Source organism: Peromyscus californicus, unplaced genomic scaffold (assembly GCF_007827085.1).
Source record: "Peromyscus californicus insignis strain IS unplaced genomic scaffold, ASM782708v3 Scaffold_1__1_contigs__length_55948999, whole genome shotgun sequence".
Classification (NCBI taxonomy): Eukaryota; Metazoa; Chordata; class Mammalia; order Rodentia; family Cricetidae; genus Peromyscus; species Peromyscus californicus.
Window position 1 is genome coordinate 6,064,356 of NW_026294492.1, and position 18,360 is coordinate 6,082,715.

Here is an 18,360-nt window from a genome sequence, read left to right on the forward strand (position 1 = left end):
TGATTTACCAGGAAACAAACCAACAAACAGAACAGCAAGCGGTAGGAGGTTGCCTTCCTCAGAGGAAAGACGTGTCCCGTAGCGGAAGCATGGATCCGCACACCATGTGCCAGGCTGTCAGGAGCAGGAGGGCAATTTCACAAAGACCTTCCATGGCCACTGGAGACACAAAAATTAAACACAGAAAAGAATCTTGTTGAAGGGAAACAGACCATGTGGGAACCTTTTGACGGACTTGAGGCCTCAGTAATTTTTTTTTTAATACTAGCCAAGCCTTATTAAGAGATCAAGACTCTTCAGCTCTATAAACACTGAGTGCGGAAGGACAGAGAGCCCAGGGAGACAGAGGAAAATAGGATGGAGGTGAACGTGGGCATGGACGATGGGCATGTTGTTTGGCTTGCTTTTCTGTTGTGTTGTATATTGTATAATGCTTTTTTTTTTTTTTTTTTTTTTGGTTTTTCGAGACAGGGTTTCTCTGTGTAGCTTTGGAGCCTTTCCTGGAACTCGCTTTGTAGACCAGGCTGGCCTCGAACTCACAGAGATCCGCTTGCCTCTGCCTCCCGAGTGCTGGGATTAAAGGCATGCGCCACCACCGCCCGGCGTATAATGCATATTATAAAAGAGAAAGAAAGAAAAGGAGGAAAAGCTGGCCAGCCCATCCCTAGGCTCAAAGGCACCTGGTTCTTCTTTTTAATTGGCTCCCACGCATGACTTCCTTCAGAGGCTAGAGCCTGTGCCGAACCAGTCTAGGGATACGGGTGTTTGCCTTCACAGAAGTTAATGATTAACTAAACTTACTCACCACCCCTCTGTTTACAGGATCTGAAAAAGCCCTTTGATAAAGCTTGGAAGGACTACGAAACCAAAATGTGAGTGTTTTTATTTTTACTTAATTTTTTAAAGTTTATACAGGTAATTTGAGATTTCAGTTTTAAGTCAGTTTTAAGGTTTTTGTTGCTTGAAGGCATTGTCAGAATAAACTCAAACCAGGAAAGAATTTGCCTAAAGCTGTCTCGTGATGACAGGTGTACTTGTTGTCTGAGTATGGAGATGGTGGCTTCTTCCGGCAAGCGCTGTGGTGTCTTGGGGGATCATAGAACAGTATTTCACATCATGTCTTCCCGGTGATTCATTAAACAAACAAGCTTCTGGAGCCGGGGAAATGGCTCAGGGGTCAAATCACTGACCATGTAAATGCAAAGACCCGAGTCCCCAGAACTCATGTAAAAAGCCAGCTGCAGGAGTGTGTCCGTGATCGCAGAGTTCCTGGGGAAAGATGGGAGGTGGAGATGGGAGAGTTCTGGAAGTTGGTGGGCCAGGTTGCCCCTTTCACAGTGGCAAACAAGAGCCCTGTCTCACACCAGGACTGACACCTGAGGATGCCCTCTGACCCTGAGTTACTGCCAGGATACGTGCACAGAAACAGGCATGCCTCCACACACAAAGTTGTTTTTTTGTTTGTTTTGTTTTGAAGTGTGCTCTTAGCTCTGAGCCCCTGTTTATCTGAAATACTAAATCTCTTGTTTTTAGGGCTGCAAGCCTCAAGTGCTTCAGTTTTACTCGGTTTCTTTGTTGCTAGGGAGGCACGTAGTATTGGGGGTCGGTGACTCTGAGACCTGAATCTCAGTTTCCGCTGAAAGTCAGTCCACTCCTGGGCAGCTACAGGCAGCTAAAACACTTCTCATCCGTTTCTCATTCTCAGACAGAGAGAATAAGGCCAGCTAGAAAAAGCTAGTGATGGGGGTCCTTGAGGGTTTCAGTTGTTTAAATGCTGGAGAAATCGACAATTCTTTTAAAGGCTTCTGTTTACTTTGTAATCTGCCTGGGGGCTGGAGGCATTTCCTTGAATGAAAGACGCTTTCCTACGGTGCCATCTGGTGAAGTGGAGGGTGCTAGGAAGGAAATCATTTCAGATGCCACTCGAAGTGTTTTAACTGGGTTCGTTGTTTTTTTTTTAAAGCCACCCTGGGGTTTTTCTCCCATTAATGAACAATCACAAAGCACACATCTTGTGCCACACCTTGATATCCATTCCACCTGTGGAAATATTCCGTTTCTGTCTGGAGATTGCCTAGGTCTCAGGTCTGGCGTTTCACTGGTGGGATCCACTCATCCACTCAGCAGGAGTGGAGTGAAACTGGGGATCTGTTCAACCCAGGGAGACTCCCAACCATTATCCCTGGCCACTTAGCCTCTTTTAACAGTGCTGAGTTCAGTGACGTAAGCACATTGCTAACACTGCTAGCTGGGGATTGTCACTTGCTCATCCAGCAAGAGGGTCTCAAGCCAGGGTCAGAAAGGGGACTGACTAACTCCTGTCCGGCTGTCCCCGCACATTGTGCCTTACCCCAGAACTTGCTTAGAGCTGTGGGTGGTGGGAGCGGGGTAGATGCCGAGAACACTGTGGGAGGGAGGCCTCTGGTTGTGAAGAGAAAGCCTGTGGGGGAGGAAGGCACCACACTGCCCAAGATGAAGAAGCTGTACCAGCGTAAGGACAGAACCACCTAGAGTTTCAGAGTCCGGCGTGGAGGGGACAGAGCCTTTTAAACTCGAAGCAACCCGAGGATACATCAGAAAGTGAAGTGTGAACCTCATTAGTCTTATCAGTAAAAACCAGGAGTAAGATATCAGGGGTAATAACCTCATAGATGGGGAAGCCGCCACCAGTGACTTCCTACCTCTCTGGATCCTCCCACCGAAAGGGCCAAGATCCTGTCTCTGCCTTCCGAGTGCTGGGATTAAAGGCCTGAGCCTCCCAAGTGTTGTGAGATTAAAGGCGTGTGCCACCACTGCCTGGCCTCCTCTGTGGTTAACTAGTGGCTAGCTCCGACCTCCGGTCTCCAGGCAAGCTTTACTTGTGAGAACACCAACAAAATATCACACAACATGAGTAGTTCCCCTATCCCGAGAGGCCTTGCCGTGTGTAAATAACTAGGTTTGAGATGCCTTCAGGATTCCTCCGCAGTGGCTCTGGACTGAATATTGAGATTCGTGGCCAGTGGCCGCAGAATTGTGTGAGGAGTCTAGAGGCTGTAGTGCCCCCGTGGTCACAGCTCCATTAAGGTGCCTGAATTCACTGGACAGTGTCCCCGCCAAGTGACCTCCTGCTTCTGGACACGCTTGTCACCCTCAGAGCGTGAGGCTTACCTCGTGTGCTCAGACAAGAGAGCAGAGGGCTGATGTCCTTGCGTCTTCCACGTACATACCCAGACACACACGCACACGCACACGCGCACGCGCACACGCACACGCACACGCACACACACACACGTATTCTGCCTCCTGTGCCGGGGAACCGGAAAGTAGCCTGTTTAATCATCCAACAGCTTTTAAAGAAAATGCCAGCTGTGTCTCCATGTGTGACCTAAGGCCCGGCAGGAAGTGCCTGCTTTCCGTGGCTGATGTGACTCTGTGACGCCATTTGCCTTGGCGATGGTTCTGGGTGTGTGCCCGGCTGGTCGGTTTATACCTGAACTGCACACATGACATTTAGGTAATGCAGCTCAGCATGACGTCACCGTGCGAAGGGACATGAAGGAGGAGAACCCATGAATGATGTGATACTGCAGTGAGATGGTGACTTTGCTAAATGAGGCCCAGAGGGTGCCAGTGGCAGTCCCTAGAGAGAGGCTGACAGTCTAGGGTAAGGGGGTGTGGCCTTCTAGCTCCTCGGACGTAGATGGACCCCACAGGGGCTTAGGCAGTATCTGTTGAGAGCGCAGTGGGAAGGCCGAGTCTGAAGCGTTTTTATGACAACGGGCAGTGGGCTTTCTGCGCGAGTTAAGAGGTCGCCCGCTCTGAAGAGCAGGGCGAGCGTTCATCTCAGCAGATGATTCCGAGGCTGTTCAGTGGGGAGTGCTGGGCTGCACAGCCTCTTGACTTAACCTTGCTCTTTCCTCGCACACAGAACCAAAATAGAAAAGGAGAAAAAGGAGCACGCCAAGCTCCATGGGATGATCCGGACTGAAATTAGCGGGGCTGAGATCGCGGAGGAAATGGAAAAGGAAAGACGGTTCTTCCAGCTGCAGATGTGTGAGGTGAGGCGCTGTGGAGGGAAAGGAGGTGCAGGCCGAGCCACAGGCACAGACCTGCTCTCCAGCTTGGTCTTCTCCGGAGACCCACGGCTTCCCTGACAACGGGATTGCATTTCTGGGCTAAAGGTTTGTTTTCTTAGAGGACTCCTAGCTCCTTTCTGGTGTGTGGGTTTAGGTCAGTCTAACACCAGCCTTGATTAAAGGAAGAGAGAGGGACTGGAGGAGACATGAGTCGGAGGGTAAGAGCACTTGCTGCTCCGTCATGAGGACCTGAGTTTGGATCCCTGCACCCAGGTCAGGCTGCCCACAGCTCCTGTCATTCCAGCTCCAAGAGATCGGACACCCTCTTCTGGCCTCCAGATAGACCTGCGCCCACACTCAACCCCACCCCCCCACACCCACCCCACTCCCACACGGAAATCTTTTTTTTTTTAAGTAGAAGAGAGAACTTAAGAATAACTTATCTGGCTTCCTGTACTTTCTCAAGAGCTGGCTAGAAAATTTTTTTGATGCTTTTAAGAGTTCTATTACAGCTGGGTGATGGTGGCATGCGCCCTTAATCCCAGCACTCGGGAGGCAGAGGCAGGCGGATCCCTGTGAGTTCAGCCTGGTCTACAGAGTAAGTTCCAGGACAGGCACCAAAATTACACAGAGAGACCCTGTCTCGAAAAACAAACAAACAAAACAACAGAGTTCTACGACACCTGTGGAGTCAGTGAAAGGGAGGCGTGAAGTGTCAGCCCGAAGACATTCATGGTACCCACGGCATCCTTGCTGTGCATTTCCCAGAGGCTCTTGCTTCCTATGGCCTTGGCCTGTGTCCTGGAGACGGGGGAACTGACACCCAGGAACCTTTATCAAGATCAGAGACCAAGGAGCATGAAGGCTTCTGTGAGTGTGTGTGAAAAAAGGCCCGGTCTCTCCCTGGAGTCTACATTAGTGTAACCCCTGCCCAGTGGTACTTGTTATACCCCCTTAAACAGGGCACTATTTAAAAAAAAAAAAAAAGGCCATCGTAAGCCTTCCTTCCTATTCTTCTCTGTATGCTTTATGGATTGTCTCTTATAATAAGTTCCGGTAAGTAGAATTTCCGGGTCAAAGAGCGTACACATTTTAAGTCTTGATACGTTGCCAAACATTTTATTAATGATTGTATCATTTTGGTCCGTTGCCAGATATCCAGTTAGCAGTGACTAACTATCAAAAAGGAAGGAAGACAGGACACACAGGCAGTTCTTACAGGGAGAAGACAGTTTGTTGTTACGGTTTCTGAGCGGCTTCCTGTCCCCTCACTGGCCTGCACGGCTGGCCTAGGAGGGTTCCTGGACTTGGGCTCATCCTGAGACAGCTGGGAACTCACAGGGCTTACCTCAGGTTAGCAGGTTTTCCTGGGCCATCCTGTCTCGAAGAGGAGATGTGCTCAGGATTCTTTTTTTTTTTTTTAATAACTTATTTTTATTTCATGTGCATTGGTGTTTTGCCTGCATGTATGTCTGTGTGAGGGTGTTGGATCCTCTGGAACTGGAGTTATAGACAATTGTGAGCTGCCATGTGGGTGCTGGGAATTGAACCCAGGTCCTCTGAGAAGACGGCCAGTGCTCTTAACCACTGAGCCATCTCTCCGTACCACCACCTCACAGTGAAGGGGAAGGGGAGTTTATAGAGCCCTGTTCTGCCATATAGTTTTAGGAAGGGACAGGTGCATCATCTGGGCTTCCTGCTGAGTGGTCCTTAATGGATCCTCCGAGTTAGAAGTGGCTTTGGTACAATTTAACTTAAAACTCACTTTTTTAGCACTCATGCTTAGGGAGAAGTGCTTTGGGTCAGCAACATGGTAACAAATGCTCAGCTGCTGGATGCTAGCAGTTAGTGTTGAAGACAAGGAGCTGACAAAGAAAGGGACTGGAAGCTGGGCGTGGTGACGGCAAATGCCATCGACCTCAGTCCAGGCCCGCAAAAAAGGGACCTTGTAGGCGGAGTTTTCCTGTCCTGCAGCCACTCTCAAATAAACCCAGTGAGACTTAAGATTATTTACAAGTGCTCGGCCAGTAGCTCAGTCTTATTACTAACTAAGTCTTACGTTTTAAGTTCACCCATATTTCTCATTTACACTCTGCCACATGGCGGTACCTTTATTAGCGTGGCACGTTCATCTCCTCCCTCTGCGTCTGGCTGGTGACTCCAGACTCCGTCCTTCCTCATCCCATCATTCTCAGTTTGGCTTTCCCACCTAACTATATCCTGCCCAGCTATTGGCCAGGCAGCTTCTTTATTAAACCAATCACAGTGACATATATTCACACAGTGTACAGAAGGATTATTTCACGGCAGGACCTGAGTAGAGGAAGATACATACATAGGAAGATCCAAGACAGTTAGACACGCCCATTCATTCCAGGTGTCCTCCTTCCATGCATCCAGAGTAAGCGTGTCCTGGCTGAATATGGTAGACTGTCTAGTTAGTAGGATATGTGGTTCTGAAACACTGGATTCCTGGCCATCATAGCATTTTAGTCATGTATGCAGAAAGCACCTAGTGTCTACCACAGCTCTGTCTGGTCTACAAGCTGTTAAAGAAGTCAAGAGAAAGTCAGTCTTGAACAGGGGCGTGGCTCAGTTGGTAGCATGCACACCTAGTGTGCCCAGGCCCCTGGGGGTCTGTCTCCAGCCCTGCATAAGCCAGGTGTGGGGTCGCACGCCTGTATCCCAGCACTTGAGAGGTGGAAGCGAGGGGATCAGAAATTCAGGGTACTCCTTGACTGTATGGCGAGTTCAAGGCTAGCCTGGGCTACGGGAGACCCTGTTTCAGAAGGTCATCAGAAGCTCCTGTCTGCTGATTTCTGCAGTGCCCTTTCCTGTTTCTCCACAGTATCTGCTGAAGGTGAATGAAATCAAGGTTAAAAAGGGGGTGGATTTGCTTCAGAACCTGATCAAGTACTTCCACGCCCAGTGCAAGTAAGTAGTGCCCTCCCTCCCTCCCTCCCTCCCTCCCTCCCTCCCTCCTGGTGCCCTTTTGAATGCCCCTCCATGGGCGGCAGCTTCCAGTGGATAGCGTTGTGTTGAGGGGATAAACACTCACTTGGAAGTTACCAGGGGAAGCGGAGCTGAGGATGTAACTCAGTGGTAGCTCACTCTTGGCCTGGCATGTGTGGGGGCCCAGGGTCAATCCCCAGAACTGGGGGGGTGGGGGGGAGCTGAGTTTGTAGTGTGTTTGCCTAGCACCAGGGGGGTTTAATTCCCAGCACTGTATAAACCAATGTGGTGGCACACACCCATAACCCCGGTGCTCCTAGGAGGTAGAGGCAGAAGGAGCAAAAGTTGAAGGTCATCCTTGGCTATATAGAGAACCAGCCTGGGCTACATGGGACCCTGTGAATGAATGAAGGAAGGAAGGAAGGAAGGGAGGAAGGAAGGAAGAAAGGAAGGAAGGAAAGAAATGCCCAGAATACAACACAGATGAACCTTGACTTTGTAGAGGGAAGGAAGCCGGAGACGTAAGGTGACATTGTATAACTCTGTGTATTTGACAAGTGTAATGATAGGGTGTGCGGGAGGCCTTGGCGGGTTGGGCCGACATGCCTGGTGGGTGAGGGAGACATGCCGTTCAGATGAGGCAGACAGCAGTGTGCCGCAGTGAGAAGTCACTCATACCCACGCAGACACAGCATCCGCGTGGAGAGTTTATTATAATGTAGAGATAGAGGGAAAGAGAGGGAGGGGGAGAGGGGGAGAGAGGGAGGGAGAGAGGGGGAGAGAGGGAGGGAGAGAGGGGGAGAGAGGGAGGGAGAGAGGGGGAGAGGGAAGGCGGAGGAAGGGGAAGAGGAAGAAGAGGGGATTTTCCTTAAAAGGGGCTTTGCGTCAGGACGCAGGGTGGGTCCCCAAGGGGCTGGCCAGAATGCCAACCACAAGTCAGGGTCAACGCACCTTTACAGACAGAAAGCTGCTTAAGCGGTTACCACAGGAAAGGAAGATCTGGGTCCTGACTCACGGGTGTGCTCTTGCTTTCGGACGTTAACAGGAGCGTTCTGATTGCAGAGTGCTGTCAGTATTCTGAAATCTACAGCAGTGTACACAAAGAGCGATCTTACAGCTTGAGGTCTTGTCTCAATAAAAAACAGAAGTATGGATACAGTATTTTTAAATTGACAATAATTGTCAAATATATTTTGTGTGGTCTGACACATGATCTCAGATTTTGTTGGTTTTGAAAGAGAAGGGAAACAGCATAAATTTGATATATTGTATTAAGACAGTACTTTCATACCTTGCTGGTCTTCGAAAGTCAATAGGAAAGAAAGAGAATCTTCATGTTCTGGGCACTTAGCTTTGCTCTGGACGTCAGCCTACCACACAGTTCCTGTTTCTGTCGCAGGCCCCTGACCACTGGTATAAGTACACACCCATGGCTTCTTCACATACTCGTGGGTTCTTCACTCACTCACTTGGTGGAGTTTGTGTTTATATAAGGCCTTATGCGAGGTGCTGAGATAAAGGGATGTGGTTGGGGAGATGGACATAGGAATCGGATGTTCGCAGAAGTGTTCTGAAGGCTGGAGGGATGGTTCAGCGGTTAAGAGTCCTGTCTGCTCTTCCAGAAGACTCAAGTTGGATTCCCAGCAGCTTACAACCATCTGTAACTCTAGCTCCAGGGGATCCGACTCCTCTTCAGCCCTCCGAAGGCTCCTGCAGGCACATGGTGCATATACATACACTCAGGCACACACACATCCACATAAAGTTAACAGATAATGTTATTTAAAAAGAGTGGCCTCCGACCATGGACTGCCATAGAGTAGTCTAGGATGACCTAGCTAGCATGGTTGGACTGCTCACAGCTGAGTGGAAAGTGTCAGTTGGTTTGAGAAATCCTTCAGAGGTCAAGCTGCTACACCTGTTTGTTTACCACTCCCGGAATGGGCTTTGCCTGGGGTTGGTGTCCACGCCCACACTTTGTTCCCTCGCCTGGAATGTCCTCTGGCTTCTCCTGTGCGCCAGGAGACAGGTACCTGGTTCATGAGCAGCAGCCCCGATTGGATCGAGCCTGGTCTTCTTGCCTCTGCAGCTCCCTCTGTGTGCTCCCAGCTGCCGTCTGTATTCATCCCCACGTCCAGGGGTGCCGTGTGGACCAGCCACGTACACGTAACAGGGCCTTGTGTGCTCGCCCCAGGCTGCTTAGCTGTCGATTCTCTGTGTGGCCGTGGTGACTCCGCGTTCATGATCAGGTGGAACACGTGCTGGGAAAGACTGGTCCAGGGCCCAGCGTCGGTCAAGAGGACCTGGAATGTCTAGAATTCTTAAGGTGGTTTCCCCCCGACAGATTCAAAGTGCAAAGACTGCTGAGCAGATCGGCTGCTCCGTCCCCATAACCCGGTTGCCAGGCTGCGAAGGAAGTGGGTTGCTTCCTTGTTGAGTTTTTATTTTTAGGAAAAAGTTATTCTCAGATTTCCTTTTTTTCTATTTTATTTTGCACAAACTACCAGTTGGGTAGCAACAGGCCACTGTGGAAAGTGAATTACTTGACCTTTTATGGACACGAGCTCAATAACCTTCAAAAATATGAATCTTCCCGTTTCCTCCTTGGTTGAGTGCTGGTGTACGAGCCTGTGGGGGTTGTGTCCCCACACGGTTTAATTCGTACTCGGGAGATAAAACAAAGCCTGAGAGGCTTGGCTTCCAGACCCTGAGAACCTGAGGTCATGTGTGTGTTCTGCATGTTGTGAAGTCCTTCACACTCCCTCCTCAGGTGTCCTGATCTCACGGCTTACTCACCACAGCTGTCTTCTATGTGGCATCTAGATCTTCGGAATGACTTACATGCACCTGTAATTTGCTTTTTACATTCATTTTTGCTTGTTACATTTTGTAGTGCTTTTTTTTTTTTAAGTATTTCGAAGAATACATCATATTTGTTGTTGTTGTTGTTGTTTTATTTCGTATAAAGACAGCACTTGCATCCCTGGAGCAGCTGAGGATTTGTCTTCTGCTGCTAGACAGAGAGGATGGTGTTCTGTAATAGATGATAGAAGTAGGCAGCCCCTGAAACAGTAACTAAAAGATGCCGTGACTCTCTGCAAGGCACTGACTCCCTGCGAGGTGGAAGTGTGTGTCGAATTGCCTTGCGCATTGAGAACATACTGCTCAGAGCGATGAAGGTCATCTATTGCCTGAAGGACTTGGGATATTGCATTGATGAGGCTTGGGAACTGGAGCTGTGGAGGAGTTGGCTTTCACGCCAGGAAGGGTGGGTACCATGGGCGGATCCTCAACAGATGCGGTACCTGTCCTGATGTGATGCTCGCGTGAGCATGAGGTGATTGGCACAGTGTGAGGTCTAGGAGAGGCCCGAAGATTGCATCTAAATGGTCCTGTTTTCAAGGCTTGAAAGTCTGGTTGAACCGGCTAGAAAATGCCTGACTTGCTAACACTAATGGTAAAGGCCCTTTGACTGAAGCTTGGAAAAATGCCAACAGGCTTTGGGGGAGCTTTTGCAGGGGACACGCACCTGCGAATGTCACAGTGACTGACGGAGGCCACTGAAGCAGCCTTCGAGCTCCTTTGCTTTGAAGCTGCCGTGGCACCGGCCTGGCCTCCTCCATAAGGAGGGCACAGACAGATGGGAGCTTGTGTTATGAATTATTGTGCTGGGGTACGGGGTTGCGAGGGTACCCCGTGAGTGCAGGGAAACATGCTGGGCAGATGGAAGCCGTGCGGGCATGGCAGCGGTGGCCAGTATACTGTTCACAACCCAGACGCTGCATCCGCGTGGAGAGTATTTTATAATAGAGAGATGAAGAGAAAGAAAGAAAGGAAGAGAGAGAGGTTGAGGGTGCGCACCTCGTGGGATGAAAAGCGGAAGAGAGAGGAAGAGGAGGAGTTTTTCCCTTAGAATGAGGCTTTTACATCAGGGCACAGGGCAGTGCCAAGGGGTGGGATTTCAAGGGGCGGGTCAGAATAGTAACAGTTTGAAAGTCAGAGCAGGAGTTGGGGCGGGGGCGGGGGGGGGTGTTACAGGGAGATTCCTAAGTTTGACCAAGATGAGAACCACGGTTTTAGCCCAAGTTTGTGTCACTCTCCTGAGTGTGCTCTCCAGGAAACGTGTATGCGTGAGCGAGCCAGGTTCCCGAGACCTTGACCACACTCTGACTCTCTCCGTCTACCCCGGGGAGGGTTGCCAAGCTGCAGAGGTGCCTAGGGATGTGCGCCTGTCCCTCCGCAGGTGCGTGCCCTCTCGTGCTGCCGTATTTCCCCCCTTTCCTATACTCGCATTCTCTGTCTCTCAGGTTTATCTCTTCCTTTCTCTCTTGTGACCTCCCTACATTTGGAGTGACCAAGGAAATCATTCCGTAAAGAAAACCTGAAACTAAAGCATAGCGATCACGTGACTTCACGACAGGAGCAGCCCAGTTTCTTTCCGGTTCCCGTTCTTCAAGATTTCCTTGTCACTTTAGGAAGCCCCGAGAGGCAGGGGACCTGGCATGTTTGCACTAGTTCTGGCCACAAATATCTGGACAGATCACGCTGACATGGAGACTTAATTGCTAATCCAGAAGCACGTTCTGTGTTCAGAAAACAAAACCCAGATAAGTCAAGAATGTACAGCAACTGTGTGTGTATCTAAAGAGTGAGATGAGAGCGTTCTAGCAGTCTGGCCTCAGTAGGTCCTGTTAGCTTCATGTCATGGTCCATAGCCCACTCATGCGTGCGTGTGTATGTGTGTATGTCCGTCTGTCCATGTCCCATCACTGAGTTGAGTGACAGGCTACATTGTTTTCACACTTAGTATAAAAGAGTCTCACAGACCATTGGTGAATTTAAAGGGAAAAAAGAAAAACCACCTAGGTGAACACGTGTGTGAGACCCGGTCACTCTCTTCTCTCTCCCAGATTTTTATTATTTATTTTTGAATTTGTGTGTGTGTGTGTGTGTGTGAGATACGTGCGTGCCTTGGGGTGACCCCGAGGTCAGAAGACACCTTTGGGAACCAGTTCTCTCCTCCAAGTGCTGCTGTATGTGCTTCCAGCCAGTTCTCGTGTCTTCACAACCGTAGGAGTGCTGGGATTAGGGATGAGCACCACATCTGACATCTGGCGTTTTCTGTCGGTTTCCTGGGAAGGGTTGAGTTCTGGGTGTCAGACTTATAAAGCGAGTGAATTTCCCAAACCTCCGGGCAGCCTTCCCTGTGCCTCCCAACAGGGTGCGTTAGTTACTTTTACTGGTGTTGTGATAAAATCGCCAATAAAAGTGTGCTCGAAGGCTCGTGGCGTGTGTAGATGGAGTCTACCAGAGGGGAAGGTTCAGGTTTCACCTGAGGTGGCTGGTCACATGATGTCGGGAAGCAGGGAGAGGAGTGCTGGCCTTCAGCTGCTTTTCTCCTTTTTATTCCCTCCGGGACCCCAGCTCACAGGATGGTGCCACTCACGTTCCTGCTGGCCTTCCCTGCTTGGGTCAACCTCTCTGGAAATAAATGCCCTTGCTCACAACCCCAGATGCGAGTCTCCTCGGTGATCCTCAGTCCAGTCAGGTTGGCGGTGAAGACTGACCGCCATGCTTTGGGGCTGTGCTGAAGACGAGCAACTTTGCTACGTTTCCGGAATCCTTTGACTTCAGTGACCTCACGGCCTGGAGTCCCTAGCTGTAGGGAGATCCCTTTTGCCATCTAACCTTTAAAACCCGCCATGCTTTGCTGCGGTGCGGATGGAGCCCGGCCAGTCATGTGTGTCTAAGTTGCCCGGTTTCTTTCTTGTATTGTTTCCCACGTTAACTGTTTCCTGTGAGAATTCTCCAGTAGGTGCTCCGGTTTGCACCCCATGGCTTTTTGCCGTCCAGGCCCTCACTGCCACTGTCCAGAGAGTCTAGTCTAGTTCCCATTTATTAGCTGGAAAGTCAGGTCTCCTTTTATATGGGGGGAAAAGTGCTCAGGCTTATTGTAATTCCTTTTCTGTTCATTTACAGTTTTGTCGTTTTATTCTGGTTTTGCCGGATTGTGCACGGTTCTGTCCTTCCAGAAATCACATCCTACCCAGCCGCCCTCCCTCAAATAGCCTTACGTCTAACACACAGCCCCTCTGCTTCTTCTCCCCCCCAGTTTTTTCCAGGATGGCCTGAAAGCCGTCGAAAGCCTCAAGCCCTCCATTGAAACGCTCTCCACGGATCTCCACACGGTGAGTAGCCTCCCTCTGGCGTGGTGGTGTCGCCATTCAGGGCCCGTGTCTGTGACCTTGTGCATGCGTACTGTGCTGTCCGGAAAGGACTGGCCCTGTGGTCCCGAGGGGTGGTGGCGTGAACGGGCCACCCTCACATGTGCCTGCGTGTGGAAATACCGTGACCTGCGGCATCTACGTGCGCCCGAGCCTTGACTTGTCTCTGCTTCGCTGGCTTTTCAAAGATCAAACAAGCCCAGGACGAGGAACGGCGGCAGCTGATGCAGCTTCGGGATATTCTGAAGTCAGCGTTACAGGTCGAACAGAAAGAGGTGAGGGGATTTAAGATTGGAGAATCCTCATTCCCCCGCCCCTCCGCCCCCGTGCCTTAGAAGCTCTGGGCTGAGGAATATGACGTCTGTCTCCCAGGGGCTCACGGTCCCCTCTGGGACCGTGTCTATCAGCCTAAAATGTCTTTTGCTTTTTAAATTTTAGCTTCATAAGGCCGTCTATTTTAGAATATTTCCTTCTAGGAACAGCGGCCACTGTTTGTCACATTTATACCCTAAGTTCTGTCCTCGGACTCTGTGATTTCCCTGCTGTGTGTGAACTCCTCCCAGTGTGAACTCTCCCCCGTGTGAACTCTCCCCTGTGTGAACTCTCCCCCGTGTGAACTCCCCCCCCGTGTGAACTCCCCCCCCGTGTGAACTCCCCCCCCGTGTGAACTCTCCCCCGTGTGAACTCTCCCCCGTGTGAACTCTCCCCTGTGTGAACTCCCCCCCCGTGTGAACTCCTCCCAGTGTGAACTCTCCCTTGTGTGAACTCCCCCCCCCCGTGTGAACTCCCCCCCCCGTGTGAACTCTCCCCTGTGTGAACTCTCCCCTGTGTGAACTCTTCCCTGTGTGAACTCTCCCCTGTGTGAACTCCCCCCCCCCCGCGTGTGAACTCTCCCCCGTGTGAACTCTCCCCTGTGTGAACTCTCCCCTGTGTGAACTCTCCCCTGTGTGAACTCTTCCCAGTGTGAACTCTCCCCCGTGTGAACTCTCCCCCGTGTGAACTCTCCCCCGTGTGAACTCTCCCCTGTGTGAACTCTCCCCTGTGTGAACTCTCCCCTGTGTGAACTCTCCCCTGTGTGAACTCTCCCCTGTGTGAACTCTTCCCAGTGTGAACTCTCCCCGGTCTGTGGAGTAGGGACAGAGCAGGTTCCCTGAAAGCCCAGGACTGTTCTGTCTGTGAGGAGTTCGGCTGGTGTAGTGGCACATGCTTATAATCCCAGCACTCAGGGCGCTGAGGCAGGAGGAGCACCAGGAGTCTGAGGCCAGCTGGCGCTACGCAGTGAGTTCCAGGCCAGACTGGACTGTGTTAGGATGAGAAAGGAGCTGGTAAGATGGTAACAGGGTGAAAATGCCTGGTGCATAAGCCAGATGCCCGAGTTTGAGTCCCAGGTAGGACAGTGGAAGGAAGGAAGGAGCCAGCTAAAAACAGTTGTCATGGCACCTGCATGCCCGCTCCGACAGGTGCGTGTCACACAAACACCAGTAATAGTAATAGTAATAATAATAATGCCCGCTCCAACAGGTGCGTGTCACACAAACACCAGTAATAGTGGTAGTAGGGCTGGAGAGATGGCTTAGCGGTTAAGAGCACTGGCTGTTCTTCCAGAAGTCCTGAGTTCAATTCCCAGCAATCACGTGGTGGCTCACAACCATCTATAATGAGATCTGGCGCCCTCTTCTGGCATGCAGGCATACATGCAGAGAGAACACTGTATACATAATAAATAAATAAATCTTCAAAAAAATAATAGTAATAATAGTAATAATAATAAAGATAAGAGTTGGGGCTGGAGAGATGGCTCAGTGGTTAAGAGCACCGTCTGCTCTTCCAGAAGTCCTGAGTTCGATTCCCAGCACCCACATGGTGGCTCACAACCATCTGTAACAGGACCTGATGCCCTCTTCTGGCCTGCAGTCATACACATAGAGCACTCAAGACATAAAATAAAAAAAAAAAAGAAAGATAAGAAGCGTTAACTTTCTGTATGACTCTACTCCAGTGTCAAGCCAGTGTGGTTCCTGTCCACCCTTTCCTGGGTATGGTGATATCTTTGTGTCCCCGCACATCACCAAGGGGTAGTATGGTGTGGCCTTTGGTATTATAATGAGGGACCTTGTCTCTAGTCCATTGTTGAGGTTTGCCCTGAGCTCCTAGGCTCAGGTGATGCTCCTGCCTCAGCCTCTGAGTGGTGGGATATAATGAGAATTTAACGTAAATCCTCTTCCTTTTCAGTAAATTTAAGTAACTACTTAACAAAGCCTAGTTCTTAGACTGTAACTGAATCTTGTTGTTTTTCTCCCAAATGCATTTGCCTTTTGTGACCGAAGTCTAGGAGAGTAAGTACCCAGCATTTTCACAAATTGCGGAGTTTCGCATGCTTCGTTCATAGATATTTTTTCATGTACCTCAATGGCTACTTCGTTTCAGCTCTTAACGTGCCCTCTTTCACTGTAGTAGATGATTTTCCTAAAGAGACTGTAGAATGTGGATGCGTGAGACGAGTGAAATGGAAAATCCCCGTTTAGTTTACACTGCCCTGTTATCCTGAAAGCCCTTCTGGTCCACGCCTTTCTCAGCAGGGCAGCCTCTGAGCGTCTCCTCCAGAATGCCGCTTTGGGAGCGATTACCCACAGCGTGGTGACCTTTTGTAGTCCAGAAAGTGCGTGCGTGCGTGCGAGCCTGTGACTGGAGAGCCTGAGCGCCCTGAAGTGGCTGCTCTCCAGAGCACTGGTGGGAATGGCGGAGAGCTGTTGTTGTCTTGAGGAGGCCCGTAACCCAGGAAGAAATGACGCAGTTGAAAATGAGGAGGCGTGGCTGGGTTGGCAGCCCTTGGGATACCGAGACTGTGATGGGTCTGGCTGTGCAGAGTTTGAGGTCTGAGGAAACTGGCCTCATGGGAGAGCTGTTCCGACTGACGGTTCTGCAAAGGTAGCTTGGCAACCTGGTGGCTTTTTCCTGTGATCTGGACTAACCAGCCCGTTTGCTCCAGTGGCACAGGGGGGTGTCATTCCGAACCTCCTTTCTTTCCCCTGGCTCTGTGACTCCTGTTAGGCCAGGTTCTCCTCCACTCCCCTGGTTGTGAGGATGTCTCTTGCGTGGATTGCTTTTTGGTGCTGATGCTCTGTCCGTGCGTGGGACAGTCTCCAGACACAACAGCGCCTAATTAACAAATGCCAAGAAGTTGGATCTTACGTTCTGGGGTTTTAAGTGATCTTTGTGCTGGGGGTTCCGTCTTCTCCCGTAATATCTGGGCATGGCTGTGTTACTCTGCTTCCCTTTGGTTGGATTCTCCTCTGCGACTCAGAGGCTCAGGAAGCCGAGATGCTGGCTAGATTTTTGCAGCACGGTGACAGTTCTGACTCCGCCTGTGTAATAGAGAATGACGTGGAAGTTCGACCAGGGGCCCACAGACCGTGCCTTTTTGGTTGGTTGGAGTGGTGGCTTCCTGCCTCCCTCTGTGAATCTCGCCTAGGTCAGTACCGAGTGCAGCCGTCAGTAGGTGACTGCCTGCTGCTTTTCTTTACCACCCTGTGGCTGTACTTCAACTGGAGTCCCGGCCATTCTCCTGGTGTCCCTTACACCTCCCTGGTTATATAGTTTCTTTCTGGAGAGGATACTTCTGGTAGATCGTTTCTATCATGAAGAACCTCAGACTTAGAGAAAATGTGAAAACTGAATGGTGAATACCGGTATCTGTGCCCCATGCTTGGTTTTTTTTGGGTGGAGGGGGGACAGATCCTTTCTCCAGCTGGCCCTGGTGTAGCACTCCCCTGGAACCCTAGCTTCTTGGGAGGCTGAAGGAGTAAGGATCCCAAGTTCAAGGCCTGCGTTGGCTGCAGAGCAAATTCAAGTCCATCCTGGACAAGATCATGAGAGCATGCTTCAAAATAAGTTAGCCAGGCGTGGTGATGCGTATCTGTAATCCCAGCACTGGGGAGGCAGAAACTGGGGATCTCGGTGGGTTCAAGACCATCCTGATCCACAGAGTGAATGCCAGGCCAGCCCGGACTACATAAAGAGACCCTCCCCCCCCCAAAAAAAAATGTGGCCAAGGGTGCAGCTCAGTAGTAGAGCACTTGCTAGCATGCACAAGGCCCTGGGTTCAATTCCTAATGCCCCCAGTGCCGCTGGATGCTGCCTGTGCTTTCTGTCAATCACTTTCATCTTCTATTTCCTACGTCCCGTGTACATCTCCATCTCCATGCGTCCATCTCAGTGAGGTCCACAGGGATGGACCTGCTGTGAGGCCGCTGATAATGAGAGTCCAGATGTGGTCCTGCAGGATGATCAGGCTCTGGGAGATGGTCTCAGGACGTCTAGGTGCAGAAGCCGGAGCTCTCACAATTGCATGAGGGCTGGTACTGTCTGTCTGTCTGTCTGTCTGCCTCTCTCTATATATATATCTATAGATATATATCTATAGATATCTGTCTCTCTCTGTCTCTCTCTCTCTCTGATCTCTGCCTCCTCTTTTCAAACGTCCCAGTCCAGTAGCCTGTGGTGGATCAGTTGGCTTGTTAAGTAGCAGACTCTTTCTGACTCGGGTTTTTCCGTCTGGACTTGTGACTTTATCTTGCTCAGCACCAGCTCGCGGCTGGCCTCTGTGCCGAGTCCTGAGCAAGTCTGCCCCGGTCTTGCCTGTCACGGTGGGAGGGAGTCGTGCCCAGCACCTTCAGTCCTTGTTTGTGCACAGACGCACCAGAATCAGGTGGGCTCAGTGCTCCCTACTCCGGAGTAACGATCTGGAAGTGGGGTGAGAAGAGCAACTTGGGGTGCAGCGTGAGCGCTCTAATGGAGGTCTGCCAGTGGCCACAGAGTTTCTGAGCCAGGGGCTTTTGGAAGATGACTAGGAGATGTCCCAGTCTCAGCAAGGCTGGTTTCTGATTCAGGACTAGGGTGCAACAGAAATGCCCAGTCTTAGCCTCCACATCTGCCAGCATGATGGTGGCAGGATCTAGGCCTCTCCTGCCTCAGTCTCCCCCAAAACAGGAATAATGTTGCCCATTTCTGCAATTGTTAGGATCGCTGAGAGGGCGTTTCTGCCAAGTTCATTAACTCCATAAGCCGGGACCAATTCATTTGTTCAAGTACTGAGCCCTAGATGCGGCAGCAAACCAGGGAGGCCG

The 18,360-nt window shown here is 50.6% G+C and overlaps 1 protein-coding gene across 10 annotated transcripts in view; it reads left to right on the forward strand.

Moving 5' to 3' along the window:
• Asap2 (ArfGAP with SH3 domain, ankyrin repeat and PH domain 2) overlaps positions 1 to 18,360 on the forward strand; it is a 166,661-nt gene that overhangs the window by 93,369 nt on the left and 54,932 nt on the right. For all 10 annotated transcript variants that reach the window (XM_052745813.1, XM_052745804.1, XM_052745806.1 and 7 more), the window contains 5 exons: positions 823 to 872; positions 3,911 to 4,040; positions 6,907 to 6,992; positions 13,123 to 13,198; positions 13,423 to 13,509. In XM_052745813.1, coding sequence (XP_052601773.1) covers positions 823 to 872; positions 3,911 to 4,040; positions 6,907 to 6,992; positions 13,123 to 13,198; positions 13,423 to 13,509 — 429 coding nt within the window. The remainder of the gene's footprint in view (positions 1 to 822; positions 873 to 3,910; positions 4,041 to 6,906; positions 6,993 to 13,122; positions 13,199 to 13,422; positions 13,510 to 18,360) is intronic.